This window comes from Solanum dulcamara, chromosome 5 (genome assembly GCF_947179165.1).
Source record: "Solanum dulcamara chromosome 5, daSolDulc1.2, whole genome shotgun sequence".
Lineage (NCBI taxonomy): Eukaryota > Viridiplantae > Streptophyta > Magnoliopsida > Solanales > Solanaceae > Solanum > Solanum dulcamara.
Genome location: NC_077241.1, coordinates 40,807,820 through 40,832,054, shown reverse-complemented (window position 1 = coordinate 40,832,054; position 24,235 = coordinate 40,807,820). Strand labels below are relative to the sequence as shown.

Genomic DNA, 24,235 nt, shown 5'->3' with positions numbered 1-24,235 from the left:
TGCCTGAGGACCCGAGTAGTAGTGTAGTCATCTCGAGTACCCTCTAAATGCCATTATGGGCTCTACCAATTGTGACCTCGGGGATCCTACACATGTACCAACATAATTCCAAGTCACTTATGGGACCATAAACACTTGTTATCATATAGTCTTTAAGACTTGGTGCCTGTACACTTGGTACCTCTTTAACATATAGAGGTTTCCAGAGAAATAGTTCAACTATTATGGGAGTTCAATATTAAGAAGTAAATAGGAGATGCTTAAGAATGGAATTACTCCAGAGCTCATATCATATTTAACTTACAACTAAGACATGCCAAAAGAACAAAGAGAATAAGCTCTATATAGTTTGTACTTTCCTTCATGTGGTCATTATGTACATATTACATACCCGGCCCATCCTGGGTCTTGGTGAAAAACTATGGCATCTTAATCTCATTTTCATACCAAGTACATATCAAGAGAAAGGAGATATAGCTTTCCAGACACTACGCTTTAACACGTAAAAGCCTTAACAGGCAATACTCAATTCTTGTAGGGGTTCCAATACCAAGCAGTGGATAGGGATTATAAGGCGTACTTGGAGTTCTGGGAATGGAATTACCCCCACATTTCACATACAACTCTCTTACGGCTAAGACATGTCAAAATAAAAGAAAGATAGCTTTACATACCTCTTACGAGTTACTCTTTTTCATGTTCGCCTCATCGTCCTTTAAAACTATTCAACACGGAAGCAATACGAATATCAACCATACTTGACTTTTCAGCATCTTAAGTTGTACACGATTATTCATAGAACTCATTTCCTACAACATGTCCTATCTGAATTTCCAATTAGATCTCTAACCACTAAATACAACCAACAACAACAACCTGCAGCTCATATACAAATAAAACATGGCAACATTACACAACATAAGCTCCTAACAACTTGCTGGAAATTACGATACCAAAATAGAGTTTCTAGTCTTTATTTTGCAAAAACTTTAATTATATGAAATGAGGGGTTGTGTGGCTGAAACCCTAAGCCCCCACACCTCTATTAGAATAATTTTAGTCCCTGCAACACACCACCACACACCTGCAGCAGCACACCACAAGCACAACACCTTGCTTCGACTATAATTTAACTATAGCGACTCTAATTTAGTTTGTTTCGAACGTCAAGCATATTTATGGGATTTTCATATTTCCATCCACTTAGACAATGTGTAATACACTTCATAAAAACACCATAAACTCCAAATTGAAGGGAAAGGTCTTACCTTACCCGAATTTGGCCAAAACTCGCCAAACTAGCCTCGGAAGTTCCTTGTCATGCTGAAACTTTAGCGGACTGTTTGTATCACTTCTTCGTTGTCCCGAATTGAAATTTCTTTCTATTAAACACCTTCATATCACCGTGGAATACCCTAAATAATTAATTCACAAAATAAAATCCAAGGCTTACCCTTTGGAGACCAAACCCGTAGCCCTCTCTCTTTGGCTTTCTAAGTTTTCCTTCAACTTTTTCTTGTTTGTTCCAAGCGTAAAGCTGAATATATGGTTCCGTAGGCATCATAAGACACATATATATATCTCCACGTATTTGAGGAACACCATAGATAATTAATTCGCAGAGAAAAATTGGAGGACTTACTTTTTTTTTCCTCTAACCCGTAGCTCTCTTCTCTCCTAGCTTAGGGTTACTTTTCCCTTGTTCTATCCAAATTTCAGCACAAATTGGATAATAAATGACTTAAGAGTCATGTTACATGTATATATATGTCTCCCCAAGAGGTTCCATGTGTCATACCCTAAGGGCGACACGTGTCCAGCCCTCATTGGGCCACTGATCCATGCCTTGCTTCCTAAGCTGCCACGTGGAAGGTGGGGTCCACCCCCTCAAGCAGGCAAGTGGGTTAGCTGCTTGCTTTAGCTTCTACCATATGGCACCTCCTCTTGTTGCTACGTGGCACCCTCCTTTTACTGCCACGTGTCGTTCTTTCCTCTTCCCCATGGGTTCATAATCTCATCTCATTAAAAGAACCTATGTAATCCTTGACACGCAAGCTTGGTATGTACTCAATAAACTTAAGTATGTAAGACTCCTAAGTTAGTAGCTTACATAGGTAAATCGAGTCCTACAACTTATTACTTGGCCTTCGACTCCTTCCAACTTCTCATGACCCTAGTTCCAACCTTCCCTACCATAAGGTATCATATTCTCCCTTCCTTAGAGTCGTTTCATGGTGTCATAGATTATTCGGCTCACATGATAACTTCTAAGACGCTTAGGAGGCATTTCGAGCTTAAGAGTGTGGGGTGTAACATCCTTCCCCCTTTAGAACATTCCTCCCCGAATGTTAAACAAAACTTCCTTCACGAAGTTATACAGATTATAGGGAGATTCCTTTCTATTGCGATCACACATACTTTCATCCAAGTAATTAATATATGAGTTTCAAGAGTTGGGGTTACTTGTAGACATCAGGAATAGGTACGAATACTTGTGTTTTGTGTCCTCTTCAGCTTCCCAGGTCATGTCTTCACAATTTCTATTTTGCCCCAATACTTTGATAGAAGATACATCCTTAGTCAACAATTTTCTAATTTATCGATCCCGGACAGCGATAGGTTGTTCTTCGTAGGATAACTCTTTTATGATGTTGACATCATTTATGGGACATACTCTGAGTGGATTACTACTACCCGTACAAAGCATCCCTATCTGATGGACTGGGTGTATAATTTCCCAATCAGGTGGTAAGTCCGACTTATAGGTAACATTGTCCATCTCATGAGCAACTTAATAAGGTCTAATACATTTTGGGCTAAGTTTTCTTTTCTTGTCGATTCTTATTACTCCCCTTTCTGGGTGACCCTGTTCCAAATACCCAATCATTAATTTGAACTCTGAATGTCGATGTCGATTATCTATATATCATTTTTGCCGACTCTGGGCTACTAGTCTATAGCTTGCTCAATCATGTCTGGGCCTACTAGCTTAGTCTTTTTAACATCGACCCAACCAATAGGGGACTTACACATCCTGTCCTACCAGTCTTGTATGGGGTCATTAGGATACTGGAGTGGTAGTTATTATTGTATGCAACTTGATAAGTGATGGATGATCATCCCAGCTACCTTCGAGGTCAACATCACCAGCTCGCGACATATCTGCTAGCGTTTAAGTGGTATGCTTAGCATGTTTATCTATTTTAAGGGAGAAAGTTAAGTACTAAGACCCGCCTGTGTTCCCAATATTTTCTTGGACTGACATCCAGGCACTAGCTGTGCTTTCAGTCCTTCTACTCAAGGCAATAGTTGTGGGGACCTCATGTATTACTCTTCAATCTCCCTAGAAGACTTTAACTGGTACTTTACCTTTTGGGTTTCTTTTTCTTTTTTTCTAATCCTTAGGGTTGGCTGTTATATAATGCTGAAGTCCCCTCATATAATGGCTCTCATAGTTGTTCTGTGCTTTGTCTATCATTATCCGGTATAATTCTGAAAGAATTTGGCATATAAGTTCACCATTCTTTAGGAACCAATTAGTTCTGCTCCTCTTGGTTAAATTATCTCACAATTTCCTTATCCTAGCTTGCCCCAGCTTGTAACACTTTGGATAAGTTATCTCGTGTCATCCTTTACCTTTATGAGAATATGAGAAGGTGCTCGACTTATCCTGAGATTTATCTTAGCGTTGTCTCACTAGGTCTCATGTGTTACCTTGTCGTTTCCTCCCTTATCCTATAATCGATGTCAAAGTAGATCTTTGGTCCAACCGTGGCCATATCTTACTTTGACCATCGTACTAATTCCCTCTCGATAATTTGGCTTAACCCACTTTTGTATTTCTTAGTAGGGTATCCAAAATATCATAGCTGCATTGTCATTATTGAACCCTTATTCTTTTTATCATGCACTTACTCCCTTAGCCTAATTTTTATATATACATACTCGTAGGTTTCACAACCATCCAGATGCAACTTGTAGGAGGTAGACGTAGTGTTTCCATCTCTTGTTCATTCTAATGTACACATCTCACTCATGTTGGAACTTGTTTGTCCCATCTTACCATACTTCTTTCTTTTCCCTTATTCACTCTTTACTCTTCTCATCTCCTACCATAGAAGGTTTTCTATTCCTTTTCCTTGGTTATTTATCTCTCGCAACATCATTTGCGACCAACTCTATAGACAACATTTTGGCTTTTGGTCTAGCATGATGTCATTCAATGTCTTGTTAAAAACTTTTTGACACTACCTTACATAGCATTCTGACTTCTATCCAATTATTGGTGACTTCCATACCTTCCTAACTTGGTTCAGCCTGGGTTCTTATTGAAACTTAACCACCCATCTCAAATATGTTTCCATATCAGTTGCCTTCACCTTACCTTTGCAGTTTTCTCACTTGTTTCCCCCCTTTAGAGGGTACTTATACTTCTATCTGCTTATACCTTGCTCTATTTCCCCGTCTCTCTAAATATTTTATAACTTGATTATCCATGTACGGAACCTCGGCTAAATCATGAAGTGACGAAAGCCTTCCCATACATAATGTGATATCTCATTTACTAATCTGTACTTGATGTGACCCGAGAAACAACTCATCCACGGCCATATTCTACTTATCTTTATGAAAGGCTAATACTTATTGGTAGTCATCTCAAATTTTAACTAGGAAACACTTGTATTCCGACAATGACTGTCTAAGGTTCTCTCGGAGTAGTAACTTTATTCCAACCTATATCCTTTGTTTCTTGGGGTGAATGGAAGTTGCACCATTTATTCCTTAAGTTTGTCGTCTTTATCTCTTAGGGGTTCCATTATTTTCGGGGCGACATTGTGTACACGCATCGTTCCTTTATACCTTGTTCCCCTTGTCCTTACTATTTACCCAACACAGGCTTTTAACTTAGTCACCATATACCAAGTGCGCCTTACCAACGGTCTTACTTTATTCTTGTATTGTTGTACCCCACCTTTGAATTCATACTTACATATCCCCCACTTAGTTTGTACTCATATTCAGTTCATGACATCTCTCTGGGGTGCTATTGTTAGAAGTTCCTTCTCCAATTAGTTGGTAGAGAACTAATAAACTATTATCATAGAGCACTTCCCAACCACCGTTAGAAGAAAACTAAAATCCCTTAACCATCACAGTAATTTTCAACACTTAACTCACATGGTCTCCCCCTGAATTCCTCGAGTCATGAACAACTTATCTAATTTACAACTAAGAGTTAGGGGCTTGGTACCTTTCAAGAAAAGTGAAACTTCATCGCTGGACGTCTTACCCTTCAACCTGAGTTTTTTTTTGTCCTACAGCACCAATACGGCTAGAGATACCGTGGTCTAAACTGTACTGCTCAGATATTCTTTTTTCTCCGACAAACAATTCCTAAGTAAAAAGGGTTCCCCTTATCAATGACATGAAGAGTACCTCTTACAGCTTTAGTTTAGCATAATATGGGTACTCGGTATCAACTTCTAGGACATATTAAGAATCTATGTTTCGTTCCCTTTCCTTGTTCTAAGCAAAATTTCGGCAGAGTTTCCTCTATACTCTTTACTATCCCAAAACCTGCATGCAGAAAATACCAACAATGCCTCACAGGGCCAATATATATATATATATATATATATATATATATATATATATATATATATATATATATATCACATCACAGCCACACAGGGCTTTCAATATCATCTCATACCAAAGCCACAAAGGGCTTTTAATATCAATAATAATATAGAAATAATGGACTTACCTCATATGTCCAACTTCGAACTGCATTTGTTGTGCTTTTCTGTCTATTTTTTTCCTTCGGTTTTTGACTTTACATTTCTATTTTACTTCAATACCTTACCCAACAGATATCTTTCATGCCTTTACTTTACTTACTTGTGTGCTCCGTAACCTCTCATGTCATCAATTACTTCCTTCTGTTGATGTCATCCTTCTACTAAATTCCAAGGTTAGTATAAGAAGGTTTTCTATGACTCGGATCTATAGCACGATCTCAGATATGAAAGAAAGGTGTCATCCTAAATGCCCCATAGCCTCTTGCTTATATATGTGGCGTGCAACACATCAATAATCAAGACTCTACCAAACACGGTCTGCAGACAATCCAAGGACGAACTGCTCTGATACCACTTCTGTCACGACCCAACCCCATAGGCCGCAACTAGGGTCCGACCTGGACCCTCGTATACATATTTATCAGTTGTGGTCAAGTCAAATTATAGACATGTAATGCATATAAATCAAGTGTAGTCAAACCAAACTACAAATAACATGATGCGTACATGAGAACCCCCATGGGTTATAGCATTTCATATATTCGTAGCCTCTTTCATTCGTATCATAACATGAAAGGGCATGCAAGCCGACAAGGCTTCCATAACATAATAACATGTACAGTACATCATATTGACCCAGCTGAACCAAACTGTCATACACAACCCACATATACATATCTACATACCTCTAAATATGTTAACGACAACATATGGCGGGACAGGACCCCCATCGTACCCCTAGATAAACAAAAACAATTATATACATCAGCGGTCAGTGTCAAAAACTAGGCTCTGATACAATGGAGCCTCTTCCAACTGAGCTGAACAAAATCCTAAGTAAATGGACTCTCAAAACCTGTATCTGTACCTGCGGGCATGAAACGCAACCCCTCCGAGAAAAGGGGGTCAGTACAACATATGTATTGAGTATGTAAAACATAACATAATACAACTGGAAGTATATCTGAAATATAGAACCAGGGGATAACACATCAAATCAGAAACCTGTAACTGTACTCAGTGAATCATAAAAGTATGCGTGCTCAAATTATACAATATAGCCGGCCCCATCAGGGATCTAGTAAATCATATCTATAGGACCATCATAGGCCCGGCACCATCACAACCTTATTACAACACATCATCATATATATACATACGTACCCAGCCCTCTAGTGAGTGACTTAGTGAGTTTTTTAGGTCATTGCATTATCATGTGCTCGTATAGTGTACCCGACCCTTTAGTGAGAGACTCGGTGGATAATGCAGTGAACTGTGCATGAGAACATACCCTGGCCCGGGACTCAGTGATAGAAGGGTTTACAGTATTCACGAGTAGAGTAGTGAGTAACTATATGCAATTTAAATCATTATCAGAGACTCGACAGAATAAAAAAGTTAAGCTTTTGCCTGAGGACCCGATTAGTAGTGTAGTCATCTCGAGTACCCTCTACATGCTATTATGGGCTATACCAATTGTAACCTCAGGGATCCTAGACATGTACCAACATAAGGTCAAGTCACTTATGGGACAAGAAACACTAGTTATCATATAGTCTTTACGACTTGGTGCTTGTACACTTGGTACCTCTTTAACATATAGAGGTTTCCAGAGAAATAGTTCAACTATTATGGGAGTTCAATATTCAGAAGTAAATAGGAGATACTTAAGAATGGAATTACCCCGGAGCTCATATCATATTTAACTTACAACTAAGACATGCCAAAAGAAGAAAGAGAATAAGCTCTATATAGTATATACTTTCCTTCATGCGGTCGTTATGTACATATTTCATACCCGGCCCATCCTGGGGCTCGGTGAACAACTATGGCATCATAATCTCATTTTCATACCAAGTACATATCAAGATAAAGGAGAGATAGCTTTCCACACACTACTTTTTAACACGTAGAAGCCTTAACAGGCAATACTCAATTCTTGTAGGGGTTCCAATACCAAGCAGTGGATAGGGATTATGAGGTGTACTTGGAGTTTTGGGAATTGAATTAACCCCACATTTCACATACAACTCTCTTACGGCTAAGACATTCCAAAAGGAAAGAAAGATAGTTTTACATACCTCTTACGAGTTACTCTTTTTCACGTTTGCCTCGTCGTTCATTGAAACTATTCAACACGGAAGCAATATGAATATAAACCATACTTGACTTTTCTGCATCTTAAGTTGCACACGAGTATTCATAGAACTCATTTCCTCGCTCGTCTTCTCGACTAGTTCTTTAACTAGTTAAGGAGTTAATGAAAATTAGGCAGCACCTCCCCTATAACATGTCCTATCCGAATTTTCAATTAGATACCTAATCACTACATCCAACCAAAAAAAACAACCTACATCTCATATACAAATAAAACATGGCAACATTACACAACATAAGGTCCAAACAACTTGCTGAAAATTACGATACCAAAATAGGGTTTCTAGTCTTTATTTCGCAAAAACTTTAAATATATAAAACAAGGGGTCGTGTAGCTGGAACTAGAAGTCCCCACACCTCTTTTAGAATAATGTTAGGCCCTCCAACACACCACCACACACCTGAAGAAGCACACCCCAAGCACAACACCTTGCTTTGACTATAATTTAACTATAGCGACTCCAATTCAGTTTGTTTTGAACGTCAAACATATTTATGGGATTTTCATATTTCCAGCCACTTACACAACGTTTAACACACTTCATAACAACACCATTAACTCTAAATTGAACGGAAAGGTCTTACCTAACCTGAATTTGGCCAAAACTCACCAAACTAGCCTCGAAAGTTCCTTGTCGTGCTGAAACTTTAGCGGACTATTTGTATCACTTCTTCGCTGTCCCAAATTGAAATTTCTTGCTATTAAATACCTTTATATAACCATGGGATACCCTAAATAATTAATTTGCAGAATAAAATCGGAGGCTTACCTTTGGAGACCAAACCCGTAGCCCTCTCTCTTTGGCTTTCTAAGTTTTCCTTCAACTTTCTCTTGTTTGTTCCAAGCGTAAAGCTGAAGATATGGTTCCGTAGGCATCATAAGACACATATATACATCTCCACGTGTTTGAGGAACACCTTAGATAATTAATTCACGGAGAAAAATTGGAGGACTTACTTTTTTTTCCTCTAACTCGTAGCTCTCTTCTCTCCTAGCTTAGGGTTCCTTTTCCCTTGTTCTGTCCAAATTTCAACACAAATTGGATAAGAAATGACTTAAGAGTCATCTTACATGTATATATATGTCTCCCCAAGAGGTGCCACGTGTCATACCTTAAGGGTGACACGTGTCTAGCCCCCATTGGGCCATCGATCTATGCCTTGCTTCCTAGGCTACCACGTGGCAGGTGGGGTCCACCCCCTCAAGTAGGCAGGTGGGTCAGCTGCTTGCTTTAGCTTCTGCCATATGGCACCTCCTCCTGCTGCCACATGGCACCCTCCTTTTACTGCCACATGTCGTTCTTTTCTCTTCCCCGTGGGTTCATAATCTCATCTCATTATAAGAACCTATGTAATCCTTGCCACGCAAGCTTGGTATGTACTCAAGTAACTTAAGTATGTAAGACTCCTAATTTAGTAGCTTACGTAGGTAAATCGAGTCCTACAACTCATTACTTGGCCTTTGACTCCTTCCGACTTCTCATGACCCTAGTTCTAACCTTCCCTACCATAAGGTATCATATTCTCCCTTCCTTAGAGTCATTTGATGGTGTCATAGATTATCCGGCTCACATGATAACTTCTAAGAAGTTTAGGAGGCATTCCGAGCTTAAGAGTATGGGGTGTAACACAATCTAGTCCAAGTATTGGTACTCGAGTCATATAATTAATGTAGTAGTTTGTCCAAAGCCACATTCCTTTCTTCCCCACCAGTGATTATCTAGCACTTATAATCATTTCAACTTCTCCATTCGGAAGTACTTGTACTCCAGTGACCCATGTTTCTAGATCTGCTATAACATTATCTTCATCCCAGTGGATACCACTTGTCCCTCTTAATGGACTCACAATGCATCAATGGTTTTACAGAGCTACCTCCCTCATCCTTGAGGGGTTTATATTTTCCACGGTGGAATTACATATCCACAATACTTATTTACATCTCCTAAGCTTTTATCCTTGTCGAGTACCTGAGGTTAACTTCCAATTCTTCTCAGTCTCATGTTAATTTTACTTTAATAATGGTCTTATCTTCTCTCATTTTCATACTACACCTTCAGTTCATAGCTATCTGTTCTCTTTTTTATCCGATACTCGTACTTAATTGATCACATCTATCTTGAGTGCTCCTTGCAGTAGTCCTTCTATTCTTTCAGTCCATGGCCATTTTCATCCCGAGGAGTTTCATATTACCCCTATATCCCTTGAGAAAATCATTCCTTGGTATCACTGACCCTTCTGAATCCTTCTAGTATGTTATCCAATATATGAAGCACATGATTCTGGACAACCCATAAGTTCATGTCTTCCATCCACAAGTTATTTTAGTCGCTTAATAACCAATAAAAGGTTACCATAAAGCATTCTCTAACCACTATTACAAGGAAATTAAGATCCAATAAGCACCATAATACTGTTTAGTGTCTAACTCGTATCGCTTCCCTCTAGGTTCATTCTTGAGTCGTGAACAACTTATCTAGTTCACCACTAATGGTTGAGGTTTCTGTACTTTTCCACCAAAGTACGACATATGTACTGAGTATGTAAAGCATAATATAGTATAACTGGGAGAATTTCTGAAATAGAGAGTCAGGAGATGTTAGTGTTACTTAAGGAACAACTGTACATGTACTGGTGAATCATACAAAAACAATGCATTCTCATATAATACAATATAGTCGGCCCCTTTTGGGACTCGGTGAATCATATCTGTAGGACGATCATAGGGCCCGGTGCCATCTGTCACGACCCAAGCCTAGGGCCTAGACGTGACATGGCGAATGAGGAACCCGAAAGTACCTCAAATAAGCCTCTTAGCATTCTTTTAGCCTTTCATAGGTAATGATGATAAATAGACAAGCGGAAATCATAATAATAAATCTTCAACTTACATATGTCCAACAATACCTCTAACTATTAGATTTAATGGGGCTAAGACAAGTTCCTAGCTCACCCTCAATCATAATAGAAGAAATGCCATAATAAAATATCTTAACATATCATAAGCTAGAAAGACAAAGGAGTATTGTTCCCGGAACATGGGAACTCACCAAAAGTAGTCTTCAATGGAATATCAACTAGCCACGTGGAGGAGAACGAGGAGGAGCAGCGATCCCTACATGGTGATATCATGTAGGCAAAAGAGTATGCGTTAGTACTTTGAATGTACTAAGTATGTAAGGATGCATGAACATTGAGAAAATATTATAACATTTATGTAATATGGAACATAATGTAATACATGCATAATAAATCATATGGATATCCTTTAAAACATTCATTTTGTGGGAAGCTAACCATAACCGACATTTAAGACCATGCGAGCTATTACATGGAATCCAACATAACCCCCTACGTTGGCCGGGGAGACTACTTGCCAGGTAGAACTCCGTCAATTTCATTCATTTCTTTAACTTTAACTTTAAGGGCTATTTATGGATCCATTAGCCTAAGCCTACAAGGGCACCTATGTTGGCACATAGTTAATGAGACAAGGGGTTGCTACTAGGATTCCCTTACCGAATCCCACCTCAATGCCTCATTCGGTGCTAAGTCAATCCCACGGAATAGTTTAATACTTCAAAATATTCATAGCATATAACTTGAAAATTCAAATATCATATTCGGTAGAATAGCTCATTAAAACATTTGATAATTCAAATATGCAAGAATTGTCCTTATTGCATAAAGAATTCATCATTCATATTATTTCATCATTCTTTCATTTCATAAGACTCCCTTTTTGATCATAGATATTGCTTTCATAAACATTTATTTGGAGTCAAAGCTTTCAAGTCAAACTTTATTAAAAACATAGTAAAACTAGGTGGGTTCAAATCACTTCAACTTGCAAATATGTATGTAAATAAATATACATAAATACTTTGAAATCCATTAATTAAAAATCATGCTTTTAAACAATCCACCATGAATTTCAAGAACCTTTAAATAGATAAATAAAAGAATTACTTGTAAACCATCAATTCATACATATGAATAGACCAATAATCATTAGTTTAACCATGATTCATACTATTAAGTAAAAATAAGAATTACCATAAGAAAATATTATTTGAAATCAAGAGACTTAATTGAAAGAGTTTTTGGACTACATGGGTGGAAGAACCCATGGATAAATACACACATAACTTAGAGTAGAGCTTAAAGAAAATAAATATAATTTATCATATAATCAAAATAATTTAGATATGAGAGTGGAAGGAATACTCTCATTGAAGCCTTACATACCTGGAAACCGAAGCTTTAGTTGGTACCGGAAGACTTAATGAACACTCTTGAGTCCTAGCTTCTCTCCTTGCCGGAACGTTTTGTGTACTACCCGGAATATATGAATCGCCGGAATAGTATTTCTTCACTACTAAGAACTAAAACTATATTTGAGAATGTGTATAGAGAGAAGATTTGCTTGAGAAAGCTTGATGAATAAAATGAGGAAATAAGGTGGGTATTTATAGGTGGGAAAGATGACCTAACAATAAATAAAATAATTATAAATAAAAATCTGAAAATTTAGTGGAATATATTGATGTCATGGATGATGTTAAATGGAGGACAATTTATGTCATGAGTGATGTCAAATGTATCTAGATCTTTCTATGGTAGGTGAAATGAGTTATCTTTGACAGAATACTCTTTTTGGGAGCTGCGTTTGAATAAGATAAATTCCTTATTAGGATTTGGTGTCTTCATAAGAATTGTAGATATGGAAGTCTAGTTTCATATCGTTCAAGAATCAACTAATTTGGATAAACCTACAGTGAGATATGATTTTTTTTCTATAAACACTCATTTCCGTAACAGCATCCTACCTTACAAAGATTAATTTATTTGACCTACTTAACCTCCGAATCTTAAAATATGGTCTTCGTAAAAGTTGTAGGTAATGATCTTGTGGTTACTCAGAAATTTGAATCACTCAATTTGGATATTTCTATGAAAAGTTATGACCAAAATACAGAGACTGTATCATGTTTAGGCAAAAATTGAAACATCGTATACAACGTTTTTAGGGGATATTACACCATCATTACCTTATCACATCACATCATCATACATAAATATATCCATACGTACCCATCCCTCTAGTGAGGGACTCGGTGAGTTATTCATATCATTACATTATCATGTTCTCGTATAGCGTACCCAACCCTTTAGTGAGGGACTCGGTAAGTTGCTCATTTTATTGCATTATCATGTCCTCATATAGCGTACTCGGCCCTTTAGTGAGGGACTCGGTGGATAATGCAGTGAACTGCGCATGATTACATACCCAGCCTAGAACTCGGTGATAGGAGGGGTTACAGTATACACAAGTAGAATAGTGAGTAACCATATGCAATTTAAAACATTGTCCAAGACTCAATGAAGTAATAAAAATTAATTGTCATTTGAAAATCAGGGCGATAGTCATATCGGTCATCCCTCAAATAGCACTATTGGTTATATCAAAAGAGCCTTACAAACCATAGGCGTGAATCAAGACGATACAAAATAACTTATAAAAGTCAAGGACATTAATTATCGGAGAATTTCTAAGAACAAGAATCATGAATTACCCTTGAGTCTTATGAATGAAATTACCTCCAAAGCTTATTTAATCCTTACTTAATTCTAATACATGCCAAAAGAAAGAAAGAACTACTTTACATACTCTCTACTTTCCCTCATGTAGTCGTCATATACATATGTGCCATGGAACGTACGGCCCGATCCCTAGATAGTAACATATGCTGAGGAACGTTCGACCCGATCCTTAGATAGTAACATATGCTGAGGAACATTCGTCCCGATCCTTAGATAGTAACATATGTCGAGGAACGTTCGGCCCGATCCTTAGATAGTAACATATGTCAAGGAATGTTCGGCCCGTCCTTAGATAATAACATATATCATACTTGGACCATCAAGGGACTCAGTACCATAAACATTTCATCATAACATCATAACTTATGTCAAATACATATCAAGAGAGAAGAAGGGTAGCTTTATATACTTATGCCAAAAACATGCCAAGAGAAAGAAGGTAGCTTCACATACCTCTTATGGATTCCTCAACCAAGTTCCCCTCGTAGTCTTTTGAACCTATTTAACATGAAAGCAATACTAAGGTTAATAACCTTTCACTTTCTAATTTCCAACTCTACAATCAAGTATCCATAGGAATCATTTCCTTATCCATCTCCCTCGACTAGTTTATTACTAGTTTCAAAGTTGGCGGAAATTGGGCAGCATCTCCCCTGTAACTTGCCCTATCCCAATTCTAATCTTGGCATCCATATTACCAACAACAACCAGCAGCTATATATACAAGTAAATCACTTCAACATTACACAATACAAACTCCAACCAACTCGCTCAAAACTACAATACCAAAATAGAGTTTTTAATCTTTGTTTCGTAAAACCTTTAACCATATAAAACGGAGGATCATGTGGATGAAACCAGCAGCACCCACACCCATTTTAGAATAGTTTTCATCCCTGCAACACACAACCAACCCAGCTGCAACCGCTGCACCCCAATCACAACACACTACTCGACTTCGATTTAACTCTAACGACTTCAATTTAGTTTGTTTCTAACGTCAAGCATTCTTATACAATTTTTCCACTTCCAACCTCATTTAAGACATGTATTATACTGTATAACAACATCATAAACTCTGATTTGCAAGGGAAATCCTTACCTTGACCGAAACTAGCCAAAACTCATCAAAACTCGCCTCAGAAGCTCTTTTAGCGCGGCTAAAACTTCGTGGTTGTTTGTTATCCTTTTGGTGCTGCTATAAACCATACATTTACATTACTAACACTTTCATAAACTCGTGGTATACCCTAGATAATTAATTCACAGAATGAAATCAGAGAGTTTATCTTTTTGGCTCCAAATCTGTGGCTCCCTCTCTCAAGCTTAAGGTTTCTCTTCTCTCTTTTTTTCTAGAATTCTCTTGATAAGGATGAACTAAAGGATAAAGATGAATCTAATGAATCATAAAACATATTTATATATATATACCACCTTAGGGGGTGACACGTGTCAGCCCCTAAGTGGTGACACATGTCAAGCCCTCATAGGGCCAACAACATCCTCCTCCCACCATGGGATGCCACGTAGCAGGTGGGGTCCACCCCCTTGCTTCAGCTGTTTTCACGTGGCACTTCCAGCTGCTGCCACATGGCACTCTCTTTTCTGCCATGTGTTATTTTCTTTTCCCCCTCGTGGGTTTGTAATCTTGTCTTACTTTATGAACCTATGTAATCCTTGCTACATATGTTTGGTATGAACTCAAGTAGCTTAAGAATGTAAGATTTTCAAGTTGGTAGCTTACGTAAGTAAGTCGAGTCCTACGACTCATTACTTGGCCTCCAACTTCTTCCGTATTCTTATAACCATATTTTCAATCTTTCCTACTATGGGGGGTCACATTCTCCCTTCCTCGGAGTTGTCTGATAGCGTTATAGATTATCTGGCTCACATGGTGACTCCCAAGAAGCTTAAGAACCTTTCAATAAACTTAAGAGCCTTTCAAGAAGCTTAAGAACCTTCCAAGGTACAAAAGTACGGGGTATAACAAATCTCTCAAATTGTTGAACCCCACTTCAAGTTAACCTCAACTTGAATTTTACACAATTCAATATTGTTCCCCAAACACAATTCTTGGAACGAAATGAATTACAACTCGATTGAATTTTCTAATACTTAAAACCTAAACTTAGTTGTATGACATATGACTATGGATCAGGTTGTTCAAATTAGTTCTTTGTATCAGTTGTACTTCTATCTTCAGTCAGAACTCTATTAAATATTTTCTTTGTTTATCTAATTATATTTTGCATTTTTTTCTCAGTTTAAGTGCGTAAATCTCATTGAAGAAGACCTTGTGTATTTATAACTCTTAGAAGTACCTCCCAATTGGCTTAGAACTCTTGTGCAACAAGAACTCCTATTTAGAATGTGTTTTGTGTGGACTAACACTCCTTACTGCTCTGAGACTTCTTTCATTCAAAGAGTCCTAACTTGAGTTGATTGTTGGCACTAAAACGGATAGCACATACCTATTGCATGAACATGTTTCATCACTTTAAAAATCATCAAAATAACCCAAACACAACAATAACTTACAAAACTCCCAAGTAGAAAGTCAAACTCTTATAGTTTCAACAACTTTTCCAAATCGTATCAATGGAAAACATAATTTGGAAATGAAGAATGGACAGCAGTGGTAGTTTTTCACGTACAGCAATCAATTGTCTCTCTTATCTACATTTGTGCTTCTTTTCGGTATTCGTTCATGGAAAAAAGGCTCATTTTCTAGCGATAAACCAATCTTTTTAACGATTGGACCCTAAAAAGCCATTTGGCCAGTTGTTTTTGTTGGTGGTGGTGGTGGTGTTGTTGGTAGTGGTGATGGTGGTGTGGTGGTGGTGGTGGTGTTGTTGCTATTATTATTGTTGATGTTGGTGGTGGTGGTGGTGGTGGTAGTGGTGTTGATGTTGGTGGTGGTGGTGGTGATGGTGGTGGTGGTGATGGTGTTGGTGGTGGTGGTGTTGTTGTTGATGTTGTTGCTGGTGGTGGTGTTGGTGATGTTGCTATTGTTGTTGTTAGTGTCGTTGTTGTTGTTGTTGCTGTTGTTATTGCCGTTGTTGTTGGTATTGTTGTTGTTGCTGTATGTGGTGGTGGTGTTGTTGTTGCTGTTGTTAATGTTGTTGTTGCTATTGTTTCTGCTGTTGTTATTGTTACGGCTGATGTTGTTGTTGTTGTTGATGTTGATGTTGTTGATGTTGTTGTTGTTGTTGTTTTTGCTGTTGTTGATGTTGCTATTGTTGTTGTTGTTGATGATGGTGGTGGTGGTGGTGTTTAACTCAATTTCACATAACTCACATAGTCACACTGGTGATTTTTTTCTTAGTCGTGTGAATTCACACAACCTGTACGAAGTTTTTAGTTTGTTTTTTGGTTGCTTGTCGTTTAATTCTTAAGTTTTCACCTGGTATTCCTTTTCAATTAAATCTAGGTCCAACACCTTCTTTTCCTTTTTTCAAACTTTTTCTTGACTTTTCACCTAGTATTCCTTTTCCTTAATTGGGTTGTGCTCTGTTTCTTCTTCTTTTCTTTTCCTCTGAGATAAAAATTGGGTCTTTGATGCTTAGTCTTGGGTCTCAATTAAAAATTGGATTTTTGGTGTGTTATCTTAGATCATCAGTTGAACTATTGTGCAAAATCAAGCGACTAGCAATCAAAAAAAAAAAGTTCATATAGGTCGTGTGAATTCACACGACTAAAAAATAATTTCACTAGAATCTTGTGAAATTGAGTGATATACCACCAAACAATAATAAATAAAAATAAAATAACAGGCAAAACGGTTATTTGAGACCCGGCCATTAAAAAGATTGGTTTGTGCTGGAAAATGATTGTGTCTTCTGTTTTGGTATATCTCAAGAAAGCATTGTCCCTTTTAACATTTTTACTCGAAAAAAGTGATCATTTTGGCTTTGGATTCTCACAGGTTGTATAGTCGTGATCCCTCTTAAAGCAAAAATTATTTGGGTTAATACTTTTTAATAAATAATTACTAATTTTAGCGATATTTTTTTATTATCATCTATAGCAATATTATGATAAATTGATTATGTATTAAAAGTGAATTATGCATGCAATATAAATGTATTATAAGTGTTTTAAAATATATTATACTTGTTTAATAAGAAATTGACACAATGTATTATAAATGTATTAAAGTGTGTGATAAATGTAGTATCCATGAATAAAACTTGTATTCTATGTGCTTTATAAATTATTCCCGGTAATATGTATTAAAACTATATTATAAATTTATTATAAATATCCAGTGAAAAAAAATGTTATTGCTATAAATGATAAATATTTTCTTAATATAGTATATTTATGTAAGTTTCTTCCGTTAAATTTGGTTAACAATAATAATTACAATCCAAATTTTCTGTTATTTCTAGTCTCTTTGTAAATTTTTATGATTTTTAAGAGAAATTAATTTACTTTCCTGTCATAGATTGAAGTAGAGTTGGAAGTTTGACGAAAGGTTGTTTATTTGTGATTGATTTGGATGGTCGACTGCTTTTGGACATCATGTGTCGGTCAGTATCACTTAACATCTTTCACTTTACCAGTGTTGCGATAGTTCATACTTTGTCAACATTTTGGCTGTTTTGGCTTCTCAATATGGTCTCCTCCCTTTCACCTCATAGAATCTTTGCACAACCATTCATACTTCCCACAGAATCCTTTTGATTCAACTTTTCCACTTCCAATTTGGTTGGCAAAAATAAGCTGCTGTTGGAACCCATTTACCTTGTGTAAATTTGATTAGATGCTTCATCGACTACTTGTCCCCTGGAGCATCAAAGTTTTTGGAGCTTCCCTTTTCTTTTAACACCACTTCCCTTCCTCCCTCCCCATACTACAGAAATGCAAAGTACAACCACCATTTGAATCCACTCATTATTTATGTTATTCCATCCTGTCCATATAAATAATTTTTTTTGTTTTTTTAACATCAAAAGTTGACAGCATTTTCTACTTGCATGTAAGTCTGACATGACCAAAAGATTCCTAGCAAACATTGGACTAAGGCAATGTAATTCATAAAATTTACCAAGACCGCAATACACAATGAAGTGGATGTTAGCATAGAAATCCATCTAACATTCAAAGTAGCAGAGCAATCATTCTCACCTATAATATGTTCTTGGCTAAAACAGCTTTGACAATCACAAAGCGAAAGGTTATGCCTCAAATGGTAATGGCGATGACTCACCATCAAACTGCATTTCATTACCTTGATTCAGTAGTGAAAAATGAGAGACCAAGAACCAGCATCAGTATAATTGTTCTTGAAATTTTATCAATTCTCAACTGACAAACGAGGCTCAATCCAAAACAAAATTCCCAGCGTCTGGAAAAAGGAGCAAGATAAATAAACTCAATTGTATAAAGAGATTTTCCCTACCCTTTGCCTATTCTTGAATTGCTCTATGACCCTAATGCGGCGTAGCATATTCTGAAGGAGCTCCTTTACTCTTCATTTTCTGCCTCTATCAATATCCTCTTGCACGCTTCATAACACATGAAAGATATTCCGGCTGCAGGAACCAACTTCATGCAGCTGGGACCAAGCCCTTTATACAGACCCTGAATCCCCTCCTGTTCGAGTATACTCGCAAGAGCATGAATGACATTCTTGTAAACTACTCTTCCACTAACAGCACCCACCTGCATGTGCTTACGAGCCACCTCTAAAGGAAAGGTTGCAGTGCTAGATATAGCACCAGCTGCTGATCCAATCAGAAGAGTCTCTATGTTTCCAATCTTCTCTTCTTTGAAAATCTTTCTGTAGGCTTTCCGCAATGTATCATAAGCAAAGTAGTTTGTGGCGGCATAGGGAATGACTCCTATAACACTAGGAGTGAGACCTCTATAGAGCTCACCAGGCCCACCCTCTTTCAATATTTTTACAAATGCATCAAGTAAACCATCGTAGACTCCTCTCTGCAGATAAAGGTTGAGGGGTCAATCAAACAAGTACAAGTTACAAAAGAAGTTTCAGAGGAAAACCTTCAAGCTGTCAACAAGAACTTCATTTTTACCTGAATCGTCAACCGAGTCTTGACTAGCTCAAGTGGATATGTCAGTAAGGTAGAGCTGACTCCGGCACAGGCACCTGCAACTAATGAGGCAGGAATTGGAATTTTGGATTGCTCACCGGGTTTAGATGACAAGTTCTTATTAACAGTATCATACACAAACAGCTGCATTAAGAAAAAATGATATCAGCCATGACAAGCACCACTGAATGCAAGCCACTTTTAGTAGTGAAGCATTCTCCCATCGGTAGTTGGAAGCAGAACTGTCTGACTCAAAAGGTTAACTCCACAATTGACAATTTATTCATACATGACAAGTAACAAATGTTAACATAACTTGGAATTACCATATATCTACAATAAAATCCAGCCAAAGTAATAGAAAGAAGCCTGCTACAAACCATTCAGCTTAAAGGAGCTGGTCTTTCAGAACTCTAAATCAACTAACACAATTGCACCACAGTACTTGTCAACTTCAGCAATTAGTAACACTTAGCTTTCTCCAGGAAACAAGCGACACATGGATATTTATGTAGATATTTCATCTATATCATTTGGCAATGTAAATGAAGTAAATCAGTGTAAGGATACGTCAAACCAGTTGGACAAGAAAGCAGCAGAGTAAATATTAGCAGGTTTCACATCTATTCAACAGTAACTTACATTCTGATTTAAACTTCTAAGGTGGGTAAAAAGATGAGAGGCTGTAATACCTTCATGCAAAAAATTGGAAGGTAATACGGAAGTGTTGAAGAACAAGTTACACAAAAATTCTTCTCGTCTCTCATTTCCATTTCCTCTTAAGGGGGTCAAAATAGGTACTCTGAAGTAAAATCAAATTTTTGGATGCATACATATCATGCACCGTAAGAACTGTGAAAATTTCACAGGCTAGAAATGTAGAACACTGCATCAGAGAAACAATATGAGGATTAAACAGATTTTTTGGCTTTGCACTTAGATATTCATGGCAACACTAATCAGCCAGAATGGAAGAACAACTCATTACAAAAGAGGAGCGTCAACTAATTCAGTTGCGTTCACTAGACTTGATTGATGATCCACTAGCCAAAGGACCAGTAGCACCAAAATATAAGAAAAAAAAGGGACCACCCATCAAAATTAAAATGGCCTCCGTTAACAAGCAGTTGTACAACAAGAACTAAACTACTACTATTACTGCATATTGATCCCTAGCTGGTTAGTGTCGGCTAATCAGCCAGAATGGAAGAACAACTCATTACAAAAGAGGAGCGTCAACTAATTCAGTTGCGTTCACTAGACTTGATTGATGATCCACTAGCCAAAGGACCAGTAGCACCAAAATATAAGAAAAAAAAGGGACCACCCATCAAAATTAAAATGGCCTCCGTTAACAAGCAGTTGTACAACAAGAACTAAGCTACTACTATTACTGCATATTGATCCCTAGCTGGTTAGTGTCGGCTATATGAAATCCTCATTAACCATGTTGCTCAATTTAGACCCAGCAATCCAATGCAGCAGGTTAGCTTCAATATACAAAAATAAAAAAATGAGGCTAAACACGAATTGTCAAAGGCACTGATTGAGGATTCCTGAAGTCATAATGCATATAATACTTCGACTAAAAAGCTTAGTTAACGGTTTCTTACAAGAAGTTATTGCGTACATGAAAGGAAAATCAGTCAGGTCGGAAAACAATGTAACACAAAACACTTGCTCAAGTTCCAGAAAGTTAATTACCAAAGAAAAGTGTCGATAGATCCTATCTTGTTCCTTATATTCCTGATCCACTGACCAAAGTGCCAATAGCAACAAAAGATTAAATAAAAGAAAAAAGGAAGTAGCATTCTCAGATGTTTAATCCTACAGTCCCTCAAAACTAAAAAGGGCTTCGTCAAAAAGCAGGTTAACTCCAATATACATAGAGTGAGGATGATGTCGAATAAGTCATCTAATGGGTAAATGTTGCCACAGCCACAAATAAGAGCAACAGCATAGACAATGTATTAACATCAAAATTATTGGTGAGCTATAAAAGGGGGACTTCTCCATCAACCTAACATTAATAGAGAAACAAGGAACATGTATCAACGTCAATTTCTTTCAATTAAAGAGAACAGTCATTGTTACAACTTATGTCAGTTTTATTGTGATTGAAGTAAAAATAAAATTTCAAACTTTCTGAGACCTCAAATTAGCTACGCAAGGAATTCATATAATAAAAAGGAACAACTCCTAATGAGATCAATTTTATCAATGACAAACATTCGTAGCATAAAGAAAAGCCTAAACTAACGTTTACAAAATAAAAAATAACAGGGTAACACTTAAATTGTACCTCTACAGCTTTGCTTGGGGCAACTCGAATCACATTAACAAAGTTACCCCTAAACAATCCAGTCCATCCTTCAGTCTTCATGATACTATTGAACACCTCCGTACTAGAATGTCCACTACTTCCAACCATCAAATGTGTCCTTATTGTCTCCAATGGAGCTACAGCAGTTCTAGATACCGCCCCGGCAATTGCACCACTTATTAACCTCCTTAATGAAGGATTTGAAACCTTAAGCTTAATCTTTAGCTCACCTTTCTTCTTCTTCTCCTTCACAACCCCTTCTTCCTCCCCGTTGCCTACAATCTTAAAACCCTCGGAGAATGATAAATATTTCATATACAAATCGGAATAAGGTAGTTTAAATCCACCATTTTCATCCCGGGGATCAGAAGGATTAGGTGATGAAACATCAAAACCCATACTTCCCATCTGACCAACTGATGCAAACAATCCACCAGGACAAAAGTTTGAGTCTTGGAGACTCCATTGGAGCCCCAAATGAGAAATAGACAAATTCCCATCTCTTTTACACTCCAACGCTTGTATTTCTCTTCTAGCCATCAATCTAAACTTCCCCACAAAAACCAGAAAAAACCCTTCTTTCTTTTTTCCCTTTTCAATGTAGAACTCGAGAACACAACAAAATACTTAAATTTTATGTGAGCAGACAATTTGGGAGAGTCAAAGAATCGATTTTTCCTAAGTGGATATATGAAAATCCCATTCTTAGATTAAATGGCTACAGATTCAATTTCTAGAAGGGAATAAAAATTAATGCTTTGGAGAAGAAGAGATTTTGATAATATCTTAGGGAACCTTGGGGGAAGGGAGGCGATATAGGCTAGGAGGGGTTTTTTGTTAGGATGAAAAATGAGTAACAGGTGTGACTGTTCCTCTCCCTTCCAACCCCAGAAAACGAAAGGAGGAAAAGATTTGTAGAAATTACTCTTATACATATAATATAATGAAGGGGAGCTTGGAGTAACTGGTAAAGTTGCTGCCATGTGACCAGGAGGTCACGGGTTCAAGCCTTGGAAACAGCCTCTGGCAGAAATGCAAGGTAAGGCTGCGTACAACAGACCCTTGTGGTCGGGCCCTTCCCCGGACCCTGCGCATAGCGGGAGCTTAAGTGCACCGGGCTGCCCTTTTACTCTTATACATATAATAACCCCCTTTTTTCCCTCGTAGGTTTAGGGCTCCACTACTTGTAAAATATATATTTTCTTTGATAAATAAATGGGTATTTTACTTAAATTTCATAGTGAAAAACCTAAATTATAATTTATTCTGATTTTTTTGGTAATTATCCGAATTTTTTTTCCCCAAATTTCTGATGCATACGAATGACGCTGATACATCGCGATTTGAAAGATAAGTCTTTTTTATGATATATCGCTAGTTCATACAAACCAAATATTGTAATATCAATAAAACTTATGAATCAACTTATAACACCTAATATATCATGAACACAACCAAAATAACAGTAAAACTTATGTTTTACTGATACATTTTGTGTTTGGTTTGTATCAACTAACGATGTATTATGAAAAGGACTACGTATCAAATAGTGATGTATCAGCATCATTCCTATGTATCAGAAGAGGGATTTTTGAATTTTTTACAAATGGTAGAGAATAATTGAAAATATAGGAATATAAAATGTGTAATTTGGTAATTTTTCCAATAAATCTACAATTCAAAGGTATTGAGTGTGTTAATGTGTTGCTTAGGCCCGTTTAGCCTCAAGTTTCAAAATATTCTTAGCAAATTATTTTTGGGAGAAATTTTGATGAAATTGCGCCATGCGTTTAGCTCCAAGTTTTTCTAAGTTTTGGTGAAATTTTAAAAATATTATTTTGTACCTTTAAGTTCTATAAATTATTAAAAACAACCATAAATTTATGTTATCATTTTATAATGAACATGTTTCGTTAAAAACAAAACTTTATAACATAATTAATAACAATCAACAACAACAAAATAACATTATATACAATACATTAATCGAATTAAAAACAATTATTCTTAAATTTTATAGATAAGTTTTATTTAAAAGGGATTAATGGTATTGGTTGATCATATTAATGGAGTAAATTGGTAGATAAATATTTAGTTGAAATTCATAAATGATTGGTGTTTTTATAAAATATAAAATTTTGGGGTTATTTTTATAGATAAGTTCTGTTTAAGAGGGATTAAGGGTATTGATTGATCATATTAATGGAGTAAATTGGTAGATAAATATTTAGTTAGAATTAATAAATGATTGATGTTTTTATAAAATATAAAAGTTTGGATTTAAAAAAAAA

General features: G+C 36.9%; 1 protein-coding gene across 1 annotated transcript; it reads right to left on the bottom strand.

Annotated features, from left to right (window-relative positions):
• Window positions 1–18,742: 18,742 nt before the first annotated feature.
• LOC129889150 (adenine nucleotide transporter BT1, chloroplastic/mitochondrial) lies at window positions 18,743–22,853 on the bottom strand. The gene is made up of 3 exons (XM_055964339.1): window positions 21,924–22,853; window positions 19,604–19,765; window positions 18,743–19,505 (listed from the first exon to the last, which is right to left on the bottom strand). Exons 1-3 carry the CDS (start codon window positions 22,482–22,484, stop codon window positions 19,032–19,034), a joined length of 1,197 nt encoding a protein of 398 aa, XP_055820314.1. The 5' UTR covers window positions 22,485–22,853; the 3' UTR covers window positions 18,743–19,031.
• Window positions 22,854–24,235: the final 1,382 nt, after the last annotated feature.

Coding starts and splice junctions, on each gene's coding strand:
- LOC129889150 (XM_055964339.1), bottom strand. CDS start 22,484: ATGGCTAGAAGAGAAATACAAGCGTTGGAGTGTAAAAGAGATGGGAAT. Junction 19,766..21,923: donor CCCCAAGCAAAGCTGTAGAG/GTACAATTTAAG, acceptor TTCTTAATGCAG/CTGTTTGTGTATGATACTGT. Junction 19,506..19,603: donor AGACTCGGTTGACGATTCAG/GTAAAAATGAAG, acceptor CTTTATCTGCAG/AGAGGAGTCTACGATGGTTT.